The sequence below is a fragment of the Tetrao urogallus genome (genome assembly GCF_951394365.1).
Source record: "Tetrao urogallus genome assembly, chromosome: 3".
Lineage (NCBI taxonomy): Eukaryota > Metazoa > Chordata > Aves > Galliformes > Phasianidae > Tetrao > Tetrao urogallus.
Window position 1 is genome coordinate 14006738 of NC_136815.1, and position 16195 is coordinate 14022932.

The window sequence follows — 16195 nt, forward strand, 5'->3', positions numbered from 1 at the left end:
CAGCAGAAATTCAGGGCTCAGATGGTTGACATTTACTTTCAGGAATCTATTCCTAGATATGCAGTTTTTCATTTATTACCTGCATATGCAGAGGTTGACCTTGCTTCCACTGAGCCAAGTGCTTTTTATGAGCATACACCATAAATACCAACAACTCTGCTGTGAAACTTGTTTCTTTTACCTTCAAGCTGATTGCAGTCACCGAGCTGTTGTCTTGGTGAGAATTTCTCACTGGCTATCGTGTTTACCAAGGCTTGTGTTTCACTGTGATCCTTGTTTGCTTTAAGTTGTGTTGGTACGCATTTGGAAAACATGTTTTTATTGGTTAGAAATTGATGTTCCTTGTGTTGCCAAAACAAAACTGCCCCTACTTAATGCAGTGTTGGTGCTCAAAAAGCCTCAGCTGTGCTTGCTGCATTTCATCTGTTTCACCATTTCTTCCCCCCTGCCCCGATACGGGTAGTGCTGGAAAAGAAGCTGTATGTGGAGAATCTTCTGCCTCTTTGAAGCAAAGTTACTTCTAGCTTGCAGTTAAACTCAATCAGATGCTTACTTCTGCAGGTATTAGCAGCTTTATGTCACAAGACCTCATGGTGTCCTGCTTCCCCATGGCTTTATATGCTGGCGTCTTTATCAGCAGTAAGGAGATACTTGTTAGATAAGTAGAAAACAGGTAGCTGCTAGGTAAGAGGAAGGAAGTCTTACTTTCTGATGGGGGAGGAAGAAGAAAGTGAAACTTTCAGGAAATTTGGAGTGATGCAGTTAGTTTCCTCATTCCTTGCATGAAAAATATGAAATATTACTAAGAGGATTGTGAGATGGATAGCAGTCTGCTCAGAAATAGAGAGTTGTACTTTCTGTTCTAAGAAAACATGGAGCAGTCTGCAGAATTGACCACTGTATTTTAGAATGCCCTGTGTTTTGCTGAATCAGCATATAGTGTAGTAGCAGCTGCTGAGAAAGCTGGACTAGAAGGAAATGGAAGAGGCGGAAGACCACTGTGGCTAAGGAAACAGGTACACGTCTGTTTTCGTTCTGACAGTTTGGTACTGTTGTCAACTTTTGTTAAATGTATTCAAGGATTTTTTTCCTTGAGTGGTAAACATTTTAAATTTATGTGAATGGTTTTAGTCTGTGGAAGGAGCACTGATTGATCACCGTTCTTCCTGCTTCATATTTTCTTTGCACAAAGTTAGGTATTACATAACCCACACCTGTAAGTGTTTTGTACAAAATTTTGATCTTAATGAATAAAAAGCAAACATAAGGAGTATGTTTGTGAGGATGTTACTCATCAAGAATTCTTTCCTTCTATTTGCCTTCCTCTTTACAGATCTGCTCTTCGATTTAGACATCTGGGACCATGTTCTATGCCCACTTTGTCCTGAGCAAGCGTGGGCCGCTGGCCAAAATATGGCTGGCGGCCCACTGGGATAAGAAGCTAACCAAAGCCCATGTTTTTGAATGTAATCTGGAGAGCAGCGTGGAGAGTATCATTTCACCAAAGGTATCTATTTTACACTGATGTAATGTTATCTTGTACTGAAAAGAAATTGTTTGTGCAGGTGGTAGCTGCTATTTGGGTTGCTTAGAATTGCTGTTCTAAAGCATGAAAAGGCCTTTTCAGGTGTGAAGTACTCTTTTGAATGATTCTGAAGATGACTTTCTTGTCAGTTTTCTAATACTAGAGTATCATGCAGTTTAGTTAGAAAATGTTTTGTTTTGCATAAATGGAGAACTTGCATCTTGATATGTCGTGCATGATTTAGAAGCAGATGTTTGCAAAAGAAGAAGCCTGAATTTGTGTGCAGAGTTATCTTTTAAAGGCCGTTGTGCTTTCAGAGTTGTTGGTACTGGAATCTGCAGAAATAATATTTGAGATATTGTTTATGCTTGTGACCGAAGTACAGAACAGGTCTTTTATCAGCAGCAAAAAGAAGTGAAGACTTAGAATAGCTTGTAATGTCACTGTTTCTATGAAGATAGGTTCATTCAATAACAATGTTACAGGGTAAGGTAGAAGCCTTGTTTTTGAACCTTTTGGTTTTTTGCTTGTTCATGGAAAGAAAACAGGGACAAACTTGGAAGAATGTAACAGCTGTACAGTTAGTGTGAAACTAGGGGGAATTTTGAGGAACTTGTGTTCTTAATGTCTTTTTCTCCTCTGCTGCTCATAAAAATGAAAATACCTGTTCAGGAACTGGTGCACTGATTTGGTTATAAGTTCTGTCCCTTAAGAGTAAGAAAGTCCCTATATATAAAAGAAGGAAAATTTATTTTTCATTTCTTTTGATTGAATCAAACCAAACAGTGTCGCAGTAATGCTAATCTGGATTTTGGAACAGCTGCCATTATGAAGCAAAGATACCTATAATACAATTACAGAGATGCTTACTGTTCTGGTACAAAGTCATTTCCTTCAGTGCCAGCCCTGGAAGGATTTGGAGAGGATAATGTTTGTGGACTCAGCTGAGAGCTCATTTCAGAAAAAGGAGGAACTGCTGGGCACTCTTTCATACATTTAACTTTGTGTAAGACTTTCATCAGTTGCTGTAATGTGAGTTAATGTATGTGGTTTTGTATTCATAAAGGTTGAAGGTAGGCATTTAAGGTTTAATCTTGCTTCACACAAGTCACCTGTGCTTTCAGACTAAAACATTTAAGAAGAATCCTCTGGAGATTTCCTGTGACTCCTTCAGTGCATGAAGTACTCAATTACACAGCAAAACATTCAGGTTGAGGAGGAGAGCAATTGAACCTAACTTTAATATGACAGTGTTTGTTTATGAGCATCTTTTGTCTTCCACTGTTCTACTTTCCTCTGTAACTGAAGGACAGGTGATGGAGAGGTAGCACAGCACTGCCTTTAACCACACTTCAGCCTTAATCACGTTATAATTTGTAGCTGTCCAAAATTTGAGTTAGTGACAAAGGTGTCAGAAAAGGATATGGGGAATTGGATTTTGTCTTGATGTCTTTTTTTTTTTTTTTTTTTTTTTTTTTCCCCAGTGTTTGGAAATTCCTTAAGTGAGATTCTCACCAATTTACAATTTACCTACATTTTCCAACTTATCCTGGACTAACATACAGAGTATCATCTGAAACTGTAAACTTTTCATTTTTTATTTGTTTAGAATTTTCTACTGATCTTTATCTTTATTTGGAATGTTTGATATTACTGAAAAACTCATACAAAGCTGGCAAATCTAATCATAGGTAAGAGGTAAGGCTGCACCTGAATCACTGATTGTACAATCTTCTTTTAGGTGAAGATGGCACTTCGAACTTCGGGACATCTCTTATTAGGCGTTGTCAGAATCTACCACAGGAAAGCAAAATACCTCCTTGCAGACTGTAATGAGGCCTTCATTAAGATTAAGATGGCTTTTCGTCCAGGTACCTATCTTTGTCCAAGTGCTTCTAAAATTTTATAACCCTTTTTAAGGTGATATGAAGTTCTACTTCCTGTTTGTGACAGAATAACTACTTAAAGTTGTATAGGATAATTACAGGATAAGTTATTTTCCTTAGTGTTGCTTCAAGCTGGCTATGTGAATGAGTTGTATGATGAATTATTTTTTTGATTGAATTCTGAACAAAATCTTTTCCTATTGGGGTTGATTGAGTAAAACAGTCTCAAAAAGTGGCATGCTGACTTGAAACAATTTGAGGCACTTGTCTGTGTTCTCAGTTTACTTTGCAGCTTGACCATTCTGGTGTTCTTGTTTGCTCTGAGAATTGCTTACATGTTTTACCAGCTAACAGCTACAAATAATGAATTGCCCTGCAAGCGGAGCTAAGTTTCTTAGCTGCTAGCCAAGGACTATGACAAGTAAACTTGTGGAGTCGTGCTTGTTCCTGGTATACTATGGATGGTGATTCTTTGATTATCCATTGTGGAGGGGAACAGAGTTGGCAGTGTTTCTGAAGTATCAGTACCTCAGAATGGGCTGTGTGGGTCAGAAGGCAGAATATGGAGCTCAGATCTCCTGCTGGTTACAGAAGAAATTAAATCTGCATTTTCCCTGCAGGTGTCCTGACCTCTAAGCTTTTGAATTAAACAGGGGCAGTGTTACTACTGGCTCTACGTAGTATTAGGTTACTACTTACTGCTGGTTCTGTTTTTCTGTGATGATGCCCATTGAATAGCAGATAAAGTATCTCAGGAGGATTAAAAAAGACAACAACCAAACTGATGTGATTTAGATCATCTGGCTGTTTTCAGTGCAGAAGCAGAAGATTTGTGTGGGTGGTTCAAGTACTGTGCTTGGATTTCAGAAGTTAATTGAATTGACTACATGACCAGAACCAGAGTAGTTATTGTGTTGTCACTGCTTAGCACAAACCACATGTAGAACTGTGTATCTCATCTGGAGCATCATGATCAAACAATTTCCTACCAGGTACCTGCCTTAACAGATACCTGTGCAATATTCTGGTGACATAAAATGCTTGCACTAGCTGCATGGCTCAGCACTGTGCTACACAAACATTTAGTGACCCAAAGCTTGCAGTTCTTGCAGGGTTATACGGTATGACAGCTTGATAAGTAGGTGTTTTGTTGTTAGCCTGAATCTCAATGCTAACATTATCTAAAATTTCTTCATAGGTGTTTAGCATGGTTTCAGCTCAACAATTGAAAGACAATAAGTTTATGAAGGTACAGCTTCGGTGGAAGCACAAGGAAAAATGCTGTCCTTGAAAGGAATGGGAACTCATGCCTGAGTGTTTTTTCTCTGCAGGGGTTGTCGATTTGCCTGAGGAAAACAGAGAGGCTGCTTACAATGCTATTACCCTACCTGAGGAGTTCCATGATTTTGACCAACCACTTCCTGATCTAGAGTAAGTTGATGCTTTTCTTATAACTTCTTAATGAGTTATCTGTAAACATGGCAAGTATACAGCTTGAAGACTTCTTAGCTTTTAAGAAATAGGGGGGTTATGAAGGCTACTGTTTTATGTATTATTTGTAATGGAATTTCTGGGATGCGGCTTGCTTTAATAAATAATCTATTTGGTTTGTACTCAGTTTGGATTATGTAGTAAATTTCAGTTGGAAAAAAAAAAAAGCTTTTCTAAGAAAAGTGCCTTAACACACAGCTGAGTATTAACTTAATACATTTACTAGGTACATTTTTTTTATAACTGTGTTAATAGCTCTCGGAGTTAAAAGGGAGTAGTGCTGTTTTTAGTTATTAAATTGGCCTTAAAATTAGTGGCCCTGCATAACAAGGCTGAAAGAGAGGACTGATACATTTTCCAGAAGATGACACAACTTGAGTTGAAGGTTTTATCCTTTAATAGTCTCAGTGCTTCAAGTAGGACATTCTGTTCTGTGTTTGTCATCCACTTTTTCATTGATTTAAATGTGTAGTGAACTGCTTAGGAATTCCATGTTTATCTGTGGATTTGTTTGTTTATTTTTTAATGGAGATGTTAATAATTGCCTTCTGTTTGTTTAAGTGATATTGATGTGGCCCAGCAGTTCAGTTTGAACCAGAGTAGAGTGGAAGAAATTACAATGAGAGAAGAAGTAGGCAACATCAGTATCCTCCAGGATAATGACTTTGGTAAAATCTTGTGCATTATGTTGTTCATAAACTAGTTTTGATAACTGTGAAGTTGTAGTCTTGCAATTACTAGAGAATTTTCCTGCTAAAGTGCAAAAACAAAGTAGATCAAACAGGATGTGTTTCCATATGTTTAGTTTTTATGTTCTTGAGTTTTTCCAGGAAGTCTGCCCTCTGTTACTCAGCATGCTCCTAGCTGCTTACCTAAAGCTGAAGAATGTTTTGTCACATTAATTAGTGAAATACTGTATCAATTTTAATATGATATGATATGAAGAAGTCAATTGTCACTTGAATTCTAGGCGTATTTTCAGTCAAAAAATGCTAGGAGCTTTCTAAAGCTGGAGCAGTTGGCAGTGACAGGTTTGCTGATGCTCCTTTCAGTGTGTGCTCAAGGATGGTGTTCTAAGATTTGAATCAAAACCTGAAAATATTTGGAAAATATTTACCTTTGGGTAGTGAAAATGAAATAATATCTGTAATTTAAAAATCTTATTGAAAGCGTAGTCTGAGCTTTGATTGTTTATTTGATATCATTTTGGTGTCTGTGCGTGCAACTCGGCCTCCAGGCATAGGATACAACTTTTTGAGTAGTCTTTGAATATAAGATCCTGCTAAAATCTGTTTCAAAAAGGTTTAAAGTGGAGATGTTTTTTCTTGTAATTGTTTGAACAGTATTTTTGCTGTTAGTATTGATGAGCATTATTTAAGGCCACAAAAATTATTCAAGTGATAAAACATCTCTGCTATGAGGACAGGCTGAGAGAGCTGGGGCTGTTCAGCATGGAGAAGAGAAAGCTTCAGGGAAACCTTATAGCAGCCTTTCAGTGTGTAGAGGGGTGGGCTGTGAGGAAGAAGGCAGGATCTGGTGTGATAGGACAAGGGGAAATGGTCTCAGGCTAAAAGAGGGAAGATTTAAATTGGACAGAAGAAAAAGTTTTATAAAATAAGGGTAGTGAAGCACTGGAAAAAGTTGCTAAGAGATGGTGTGGATGCTCCATCCCAGGTGACATTGAAGGGCAGGCTGGGCAGCGTTCTGAGCACCCTGCTGTAGCTGTGTCCCTGTTCATTGCAGGGCAGATGGACTAGATGGCCTTTAAAGGTCCTTTCAACTCAAATGATTCTACAATTTCTTCTATTTTGCCTATCAACTCTGAAATTAAAGTAACTCTGAAAATGTTTGTTTCAATATATATTTTGCACTTTATGAAAAATTACAGGATGAAAATGATGATAAGGTGTGGTCTTACAAGTGAGCCTTCCTAGATGGGTTAGCTAGCTCCCTTGCATACCGGTTCTTCTGCATTTACAGCTGTGAAATCATTTTTGCAGGTGACTTTGGGATGGATGATCGTGAGATGATGAGAGAAGGTAGTGCATTTGAAGATGACATGCTAGTGAGCACCAGTGCTTCCAATCTCCTACTGGAACCTGAACAGAGCACCAGTCACCTTAATGAGAAAGCGAATCACCTGGAGTATGAAGACCAGTACAAAGATGATAATTTTGGAGAAGGAAATGATGGTGGAATATTGGGTATGTTTGAGAAATTAAAATATTTTTCCTCTATCCCATGTTGTACCTTAATACTTTTGGGGGGATGAGGTTGTTTACTGTGTTACTTGGATCCTCTTAAGTTGTGCTTTCAGCAGTACAATTCTCCTTTATGAGTGCTGTAGCAGCACAGACGATGCATTCCAGGTGAACTGTATGTTTTTAAATGAAGTAAAATTAAGTCATCCAGAGCTTCCCCATTCAGTAAAGCATGAGACATTCTTTAGAGAACAATATACAACTCTTTGACTTCTTCCAGTGCTTTGGTTCATATGTTACAAGTTATATTAAATGCTTCCACTTGAAGTACTAAGAAGCATAGCAAGGTGCAAGTATGTGGCAGGTGTATTGTAATAAAGTTTATCTCTATGTTGTGAGTTGAAGCTGAAATTTGCCATGGAATGTGCCTTGTGATGACTTTCACGTCAGCATCAAAATATAGATTTCTCTAACTTCTGCACTCTTTCTCTACGATCTCCTAAATTTGTCTATACTTCATTATAAATTTGTTTGCGCTTTGTGAATTTGCGGAGACAAAAGGGATGATGTTTTCATACGGTCGTTTCAGATGACAAACTCCTCAGTAATAATGATGGTGGTATTTTTGATGACCCACCTGCACTCTCAGAAGGTGGAGTAATGATGCCAGAGCAACCTCCCCATGACGATATGGATGATGATGATAATGTATCGAGTGAGTATGATCTAAGGCTAGAACTTGAATTGTTTTTACCTGTTTAATTAAGAATCTAATTCCTTAGAAGTATGTTGAGCTGAGTATATGTATGAAATGTGTTGGACCGTTTTAAGATGTGGAGGGAGAGGATGGAAAGTGTAGCACTGTTTTTATTTTGATATTATAGTGCACTGTATTTGTTCTTGCTGACAGTGGGTGGACCAGACAGCCCAGACTCAGTAGATCCAGTTGAACCATTGCCAACCATGACTGATCAGACAACTCTTGTTCCCAATGAAGAAGAAGCTTTTGCTCTGGAGCCTATTGACATAACTGGTAAGTAAAGTGTTTGGAAGTATTTTCTTTGGATCATTCGGAGCCCACCTTAATATGATGGAGTAGAAATGAATGACTCTACTACTCAATTGAGAAGGAAACCAAGGCCTGAGTGCCGAATTCATTTTATCTTCATTTTGGCCTTTTAGTGTTTCTGGACAGGTCACTTGTCTCAGTAATCCTGAAGGACACTGGTTTGTAACTTTTGAGGAATGCGTGGAGTTAAAAAGCCACAGTGAATTGGAAAAGACCTTATCATGTCTTCAGCTGTATTGCAGTATCTGTAGTGCACCAGCACTGTCACTATGGTATTTTTGATGGCCAAGAGTGACTGTCTAAGTTGTGAATGCTGCTTAGAGAAGGAGTGGCCTTTTTTTCTAGTGCAGTTGTTATGAATCACCGATCCCAGCAGATAAATCTCTTTATTTGAAGCTCTGGTAAATAGAGGAAAAGACAGAATTTCATTAATGCAAGACGCTTGCTTGAAGTGGTGTTGCATTTGGCTCGGTGTGAACAGATCCCTGCTTTAACTTAAGCATCACTTAAAAAAAAAAAAAAAGTAAAATAAAATTAAAAAATGAAAAAAATCTGTTTTTAAAAAAAAAAAAAAAGGTAGTTTGTCCTGTATTTGTAACCATGGACTGATTTACTGCTTGACCAGTCAGTAAGCCCTGTCACTGCCCTCTGCTGGTAAGCTAGCAACAGAGGTCCTTAGCTCATCGGCTGGGACCAGCAAAGACAGCATTTTCCAGAGCTTCAGGGTCTGCTGCCAGGGGCCAGGCTGTAAACAATTTACAGTAAAGCCTTCTAGGACAGGATGAGAGGTACAGGTATGATAACCACCCGTATTAATATTACCAAAGGTCACATAGGGCTTAAGGAAAAAAAACCAACAAACCTTGTTACAGTACTTTGGCTTTTTGGCCAGTGGGACCTTACATCTCAGGGATTTGCTCATGAACACCAGCCATACAAACCATGAGGGAGGAGGCATGTGCAGCTAAGGATATTGGCAGTTATAAGAAAGATTCAATTACACTGCGAGTGTAACAGAAGAATTTGTAGGCTGTGGGACTGTATTTGTAGTGAGTAACATTTGATATAGTGCTTTTAGGTTTTCATACCTTCTAGGGCTGACATTTCCTTATTCTTGTGGCTGCATTATATGTGGTCAAGTAAGGCCTATAGAAAATCTGTAAGATTTCTACTACAGCTTGGTATCTTGATGAGCTCACCTGCATTAATTTTAAAAAATCTTAACAGTCAAGGAAACCAAAGCAAAGAGGAAGAGAAAGCTCATTGTGGATAGTGTGAAAGAGTTGGATAGCAAGACCATTCGAGCCCAGTTAAGTGATTACTCTGATATTGTTACAACGCTGGACTTGGCACCCCCTACGAAGAAACTGATGATGTGGAAAGAAACTGGAGGAGTTGAGAAGCTTTTCTCTCTGCCTGCACAGCCTCTGTGGAATAACAGGCTACTGAAGGTAATGCTTTTGTACAAATTAATTTTTATATCAGTTGTGTTCAGGGTTGTGCCTCACTGGTAAACACCAGTATTTGAGTTACAATCTAATTGTAATTCATCAGTTTTCTTCTTGGTTTTACTTTTTTTTTTTTTTTTCTAGACTTATTAGAAATGACATGAAATACCAATGCTTATTTATCAGTGACAAAATAATTTTTCTTGTTTATAAATGTTGGAGAGGAGATTAAGAAGGAGGAAGGAAAGATGGCACGTGATTGCTTTATGTGACGTAAGACATTGAGAGCTCCAATAGTGAGTAGTTTAACCTTTCTCCTGTAGCTCTTTACTCGTTGTCTAACACCCCTGGTTCCAGAAGACCTAAGAAAGAGGAGGAAAGGTGGGGAAGCTGACAACCTTGATGAGTTCCTTAAAGACTTTGAAAACCCAGAGGTGCCCAGAGAGGAACAGCAACAGCAGCAGCAGCAACAGCAGCGGGATGTCATTGGTTTGTTTGTCATTGGTCATTTGGTCAAAGATGCTCTGCTTTCCTTCAGAGCTTGCTTCTTTCCTTTGTTCTTAATATTAAGTTCCTAAATATAATGAAGTACTTTAATTGCTTGCTTAGCTTTTTATACAGTCCCTGACTTAAAACAGCTTTTTTTTCTAGAAATAGAAGACAGATTTGGTTTGATCCAGTGGAATAAGTGGGTATTGAATTGGTTTGTATACACATCTGTGCCAGATCGTTGCAGAAGCTATGCAATTTGCTAGGATAATTCATTCTAAATAGCATATTTTACCTAGATGTGTCAGTACTACTTGCAATTACATTACTAGAACTGCTTTTATTATGGAATATAGATGAACCAATTCTGGAAGAACCAAGTCGTTTACAAGAGTCAATGATGGAAGGCAGCAGGACCAACCTGGACGAATCTGTTATGCCACCTCCACCTCCACAAACTGGTGTTAAACGCAAACTGCAGCAAGTGGAACCAGAACCAGTGTTACCTGTAAGAATTGTGATTTTTTTTTTTTTTTTTTTTCCTTTTAGTTTTAATCAGAAGTGGGAAGTATCTTTGAGCAGAATGTGACACAGATTTGAGGTTCTGACTTTCTTTGCTATCAAGATACAGTGGAGTAGTAGCAGAATCTGTTAAGAGTTTATGGGGTTTTCTAAGCCTTTATGGGGTTTTTCTGAAAAGTTTGTGTAAGCTTTCCCCTGAAGTCTAATCGAATAGGAACTGATGGTGTTTCACCCAAAAAAGTCTTCAATGAATAAATTACGTCAAGACCTTCTGCTGTGGCAAGTGCATATTAGAAAGTCTGTGTGAGCTGCACAGATTCTACCTTTTGAAAGATATTCCTGGTAGTTCACTGTTAGCAGTTCAAACAAGATCTATCAGGAGAGTTTTCTCCTCTGGGTTATGGGTAGGCTGTTTCATATCTACCCCTTCTATAAAAACTGTGCTGCACTATGAACTCAAACCATATTTTTTAAGGGGGAGAAGAAAAGTGCAAAATTAAAGTTACACTCTTCCTGAATGCTAACCTGGTGAGAAGGAGCAGTCCTAGATTGCGCAGTGTTTCTCACGTCCGTGAACTTGTTATCCCACTTCTCATGGGATTACAGGTTACTCACTGTTGAATGATGCAGATGTTACATGGTCTTATAAAAAGCAGAGCACTGGATGAAATTGGTCTCAACTGTGCTGAAGTGGATAATGTGTTTTGGGGTAACTTGGACTATGCCAACAAGATCAGGTTTCTAGGTAAACATACCTTTGAGGTACCTGCTGTGTGATGCTCTCATATAGAAGTAAATGCTTAGAAATTTTACGGAGTGCCTCGTTCTTAGTTCTGTCCTGCTTGTGTTGCAAGGGACAACATTTTGATATGCTGAAGGTGTCTTATTGACTGAGATAGTTTGTTCATGTAGTACTGTATCCAACTATGTGTGCTGATCCAAGAAATGAGGTCAGTAGTTTTGCTGGGAAGCCTTTTTTCTTAGTGGTGCCATGACTTTTGTTTGAGCAGAGTGTGAAGGATGAAAAATGCAGGTGTGGAGAGCAAACGGACAAAAACATTACCGATCATTTTTCAACACTTCTTATAAATGGCTAAGAGAAGAGTCAGAGAGACTTGGATGTTGTGAAACTGTTTTGTAGTGTCAGCATTCTGTTGTGAAAGCACCAGTAAAGTGATTCTCTGTTTATCTGTTCCTGTGTATTCTTTAAGCATCCACCATCACAACAGCTGGAAATACCACCAGTAGAAATGCCTCCAGAGGAGCCGCAGAACATCTGTCAGCTAATACCAGAGCTAGAACTTCTACCAGAAAAAGAGAAGGAGAAGGAAAAAGAGAAAGAGGAGGAGGAAGAGGAAGAGGTAAGAGCAGAGCTCTTAAAAAACCAAACCAAACAAAAAAAAGCTTTTAAAAAGGGTTTGTTTCCCTGGCACTGGTCGATTTTGTATTCAAGAAAGGTTAACTTTTTATTTGGGAAAAGTTAAACTTTAGAAATGTAGCTGTTGCATGACCATTTTACAAATCACATCTGCGTTCTCTTGGGAGTTAGAGGACACTTTCTTGAGGTTTGATTTAAGCCACTCTCTCTGAATTTTGATGCTTTATGCAAGAAATTTTTGGACTTCGATTTTCTTAGTACTGCAGCAAGCTGTTGCTATTTGCAGTCAAATGTTGCTTTATAGGAGTACAATCAAAACTAAGAAATACATCTTGACTTAATTTTGAGAAATGAAAGAAAAAATTGTCCAGGTGGTGTTTTCTGCTCAATTTGAAATACCTGATTTAAGACTGGAAATAAAGATACTTGCATGTGTTGCTTTCATGGTGATTTTTATAATTGCAGGCTTTGAAATATAGCTTTCATTTTAAAAGCCATATGCAATACATCTTCTGTAAATAAGCACTGTTCTGAGTGCTTCATTGGACATGGTCCTCTCTAACAACACAGCTCCCTTCTGCAGCTTTTAGCAACCTGTTTTCCTTTTTCAGTAACTCCATTTCCACACTGAAGTGAGAATGTCAGTGTTGAATAAAGTTTACAAAGTAAAAGAGTTGTTGATACTGTGTTTAGATTAGATAAGTCTTCTTTCATTAAGCCATCCTGAGTGAACTTCTTTGCATTGCTAGTTGCCAGCATGACGTTTTGAGGTACAGTCATAGTGGCATGCAGCCTTACTAAGATACATCAGCTTAAGCATTTATCTTCCTCTGTCCCATTTCCTACTCTCCTGGCTGTACCCTGAGGGCCAGGTTGTCCATACCTACTTAGATGCTGTCTGTCTTGGCAAAAAGAAAAAGCTACACTGATACGTAGAAATACCTCTTGTCAAAGTTGGTGCATGAGAACATCTGTGGTTTTGTAAATGAGAGTCTGGCTACTTGCAGGAAGAAGATGGCACAGGGGGTGATCAGGATCAAGAAGAACGGAGATGGAACAAGAGGACTCAACAAATGCTTCATGGGCTTCAGGTACACATTATCATCTGCTTTCTCTTGAAGTAGCTTTTAATGTATCCACTGGCACTGTTGACCTGAGGTGAAAGTTTAAGTAAAAACTTTATTGTCAGAAGATACAGAGTTAAAATATCAGCTCTATCACAGGGAGGACATACTCTTGTAACTGACTAAATCATAATGTAACTGCCATGTTTTTTCAAATAACATTTGAAACAAAACTTTTCACTTACATGTTTTCCAGCCACACTCTGTACACAAGTAAGATGCCCAGAAATGCAGTTTCTAAAATAACTGAGTTTGTGTTCTTGCAATGAAACCTTAGCACCCCCTGACTTTGAGCTCTGTAAGAACAGGCAAACATCGTCAACGTTCAAGAACAAAACTGTTTTGTGGCATGTTTGCTCCTAGATGGTCAAGTCTGAAATCTTCTGTGCTGCAATAAGCTGAATCTGCAGCAACTGGGGGAATATGACCTTGACTGTAGTGCAGCATTACTTTTCAGCAGGTGGCTTCAGACTGCTATTGTCAGTCTGCACAACAGATAATCTTCTGTAGGATGGATTCTTGCTTGCTGGAACTGAAGGGCTTTTTCTGATAAGAAAATTGAATACCTCTAGTATATATTTGAAGTTGAGTGCAAACTTGTGTCTGCTTGCATGTGGGTCTACCTTTTGCTTTTAAGTCTGGTTTGTGGTTCCTACCCATTTCCCCCCTTAATTATTTTGGCAACTTTGGAGATTGCGGTTTCACTGGAGTGTCAATCCTATCCCTCTAAGCTGGCTTTGTTTTCCAAAGTCATCTTTCTTGGGGTGAAATTAGTCTCCATCTGCTGATAAAAGCTCATTGTCACTATTGTGTCTCTGAGGTTCTGTTATAGTTGTGGGGGTTTTTTTTGTGATTTTTTTCTAAAGTTGCTGATTTTTCAGTCAAGTAAGATTTACTGGTAATTTCTGTTTTCTCAGAAATACGTGCTCAAGCAAAAGCTTTAAATTTCTGGAGCATGAGCATGTGACATTGAAGACTAATGTGAATGAAGTCAGGTTTTTTTGCTTGCCTGCAAGAATTCCACAAGCTTAAGATTGTTTTAAACTGTTTATATGGATTAAGTCTAATAGGCAGCAAGGCAGCACACTATCACTTCCCCAGTGAGATGGGGGGCAATATCAGAAAGCTAAAAACAAGGAAGTTTATGGTTTGATGTAAAGATGGAGTAGCAGGTGAAGTGTAGTTGATTGCACAACCGAAGCAAAATAGGGAACTCATTCACTGCTTCCCACCAGCAGGCAGATGGTCAGCTGTTTTCCAGTGTAGTAACGCAGTAACTCGAGACACATCCCACACTCCCTTCCTTTCCCCTTATCCCCTAGATTTAATTCAGCATGAATGTATGGTATAGAACATTAGCTGATATTCCATATCAGTTGGGGTCAGCTGTTGTGGCTTTGGCTACTTATATCTTATGCATTTCCCAGCTTTCTTGCTTTGGGGGAAGCATGAGAAACACAAGGGCTCGATGCTGCGCAAGCACCGCTTAGCAGCAGCTGAATCATTGGTGCTTTATCAACCTGTTTTGATCGCAAATTCAAAACGTGGCACCAGATGAGCTGCTATGAAGAAAATTAATTCTGTCCCAGCTAAAACCAGCTGTCAATTTAAAATCATTTTTAAAGTGTACAGATGTTTAGTTGGTAATGTTCCTTTTTTTTTTTTTTTTTTTCCTCTGTTTAATCATGGATTTCTTACAAGAGCTTCAGAATTTGCCTTTGGCCACATCTAGCTTTGTTTGTCTCCTCCCTGTGCCCAAAAAAGGATCAGACTGGATAGCTGAAACATTAAATCTGTAATGAGACACAAAGTTAGGACCTGCTTAATATGAAGTAATTTCATTTGGTCAGCTTAGTATCTTTTCATCTCATAGATATTCCAAAGTAGATGGCTCTGTTTTAAATTGAAGATGTTAGTAGTTGTTCTAGGCAGCAAACAAATGTATTTCCCTGCGTCCTTTATATTCTGGCCAAGACTTTTTAAAAAAAAAAACAAAAAACAAAAACAACCAAACATAAACAGCTTTTGGATACTTTCTTTCAGACAAAGAGGATTTTTAGAAATAAACAGGCTTTCACCCAGGGAAAATGATGCCTCTTCACAGAACCTGAGCTCCTGAATTACTTTTTGAAACAACAGTTCGTGATTCTGTTTGGTGTTATTTTCATTCTGAGAAATACAAATAGAAAATAGTTGTTCTGTAGTTTTTTTAAAAAAAAAAAAAAAAAAAAAAAAGCCACTGGCTGCTGCTGTCCAAAGGCTTTGTGTAATACTGTGGTGCTTCTGCAATATGTGGCCTCAACACTGTTGGTTTTCTGTTTTTTTCACCCATTTTGGGGCTCTTAGCGGGTTTCATTTAGATAAGATCCACGTGCAATTTATGCACATGTTGTAGTGTCCCTGCCCAGCGTTGAGCGTCACAGTCCTTCCCGGCATCCCTCAGATGATAACAAACAGAATCTTGCCAATTGCTATTCGTGCTTGTATGCATTTTGTAAATGTGCCTTATGGATGTTTGTGTTTTTCAGAGAGCTCTTGCTAAGACTGGAGCAGAATCCATCAGTTTGCTTGAGCTGTGCAGAAATACAAATAGAAAACAAGCAGCTGCAAAATTCTACAGTTTCCTGGTACTTAAAAAGCAGCAAGCTATCGAGCTGACACAGGAGGAGCCTTACAGTGACATCATAGCGACCCCCGGTCCCAGATTCCACATTATTTGAATGGTCAGACGCAGCAGAGCTAGTGTTTGTTCACTAGTGCGTACGTGTATTGCCCCTTCTGTAGGGCCCTCAAGACCATCGCAGCAAACTTAGATTTTATTGTCTGTATAAAGTCCTCGTTGGGTTTTCTGGGGGGTTACCTGGGTTTTGTATTTTAAATCGACCACTTAAATTTTTAGTGAAACTGCTGGGGTGGGAGGCTTGAGTTCCAGCTGCAGAAACCAGGCAGCTCAAGGACCCAGATGAAGATTGTGCTAAGAATGCAGAGCAGATGTGTGCAATATTGGTGCATGTAATGTTTGAGTATCATGACAATGTCTTACTATCATTTGACTAGTTAAT

General features: G+C 38.7%; 1 protein-coding gene across 1 annotated transcript; it reads left to right on the top strand.

Annotated features, from left to right (window-relative positions):
• Window positions 1-1363: 1363 nt before the first annotated feature.
• RAD21 (RAD21 cohesin complex component) lies at window positions 1364-15853 on the top strand (the record flags this gene model as incomplete). The annotated part of the gene is made up of 13 exons (XM_079533407.1): window positions 1364-1507; window positions 3267-3396; window positions 4743-4842; window positions 5464-5570; window positions 6903-7106; window positions 7693-7818; window positions 8014-8136; window positions 9400-9623; window positions 9944-10109; window positions 10466-10617; window positions 11843-11992; window positions 13017-13100; window positions 15662-15853. 13 exons carry the CDS (start codon window positions 1364-1366, stop codon window positions 15851-15853), a joined length of 1902 nt encoding a protein of 633 aa, XP_079389533.1.
• Between the last annotated feature and the right edge of the window lie 342 nt (window positions 15854-16195).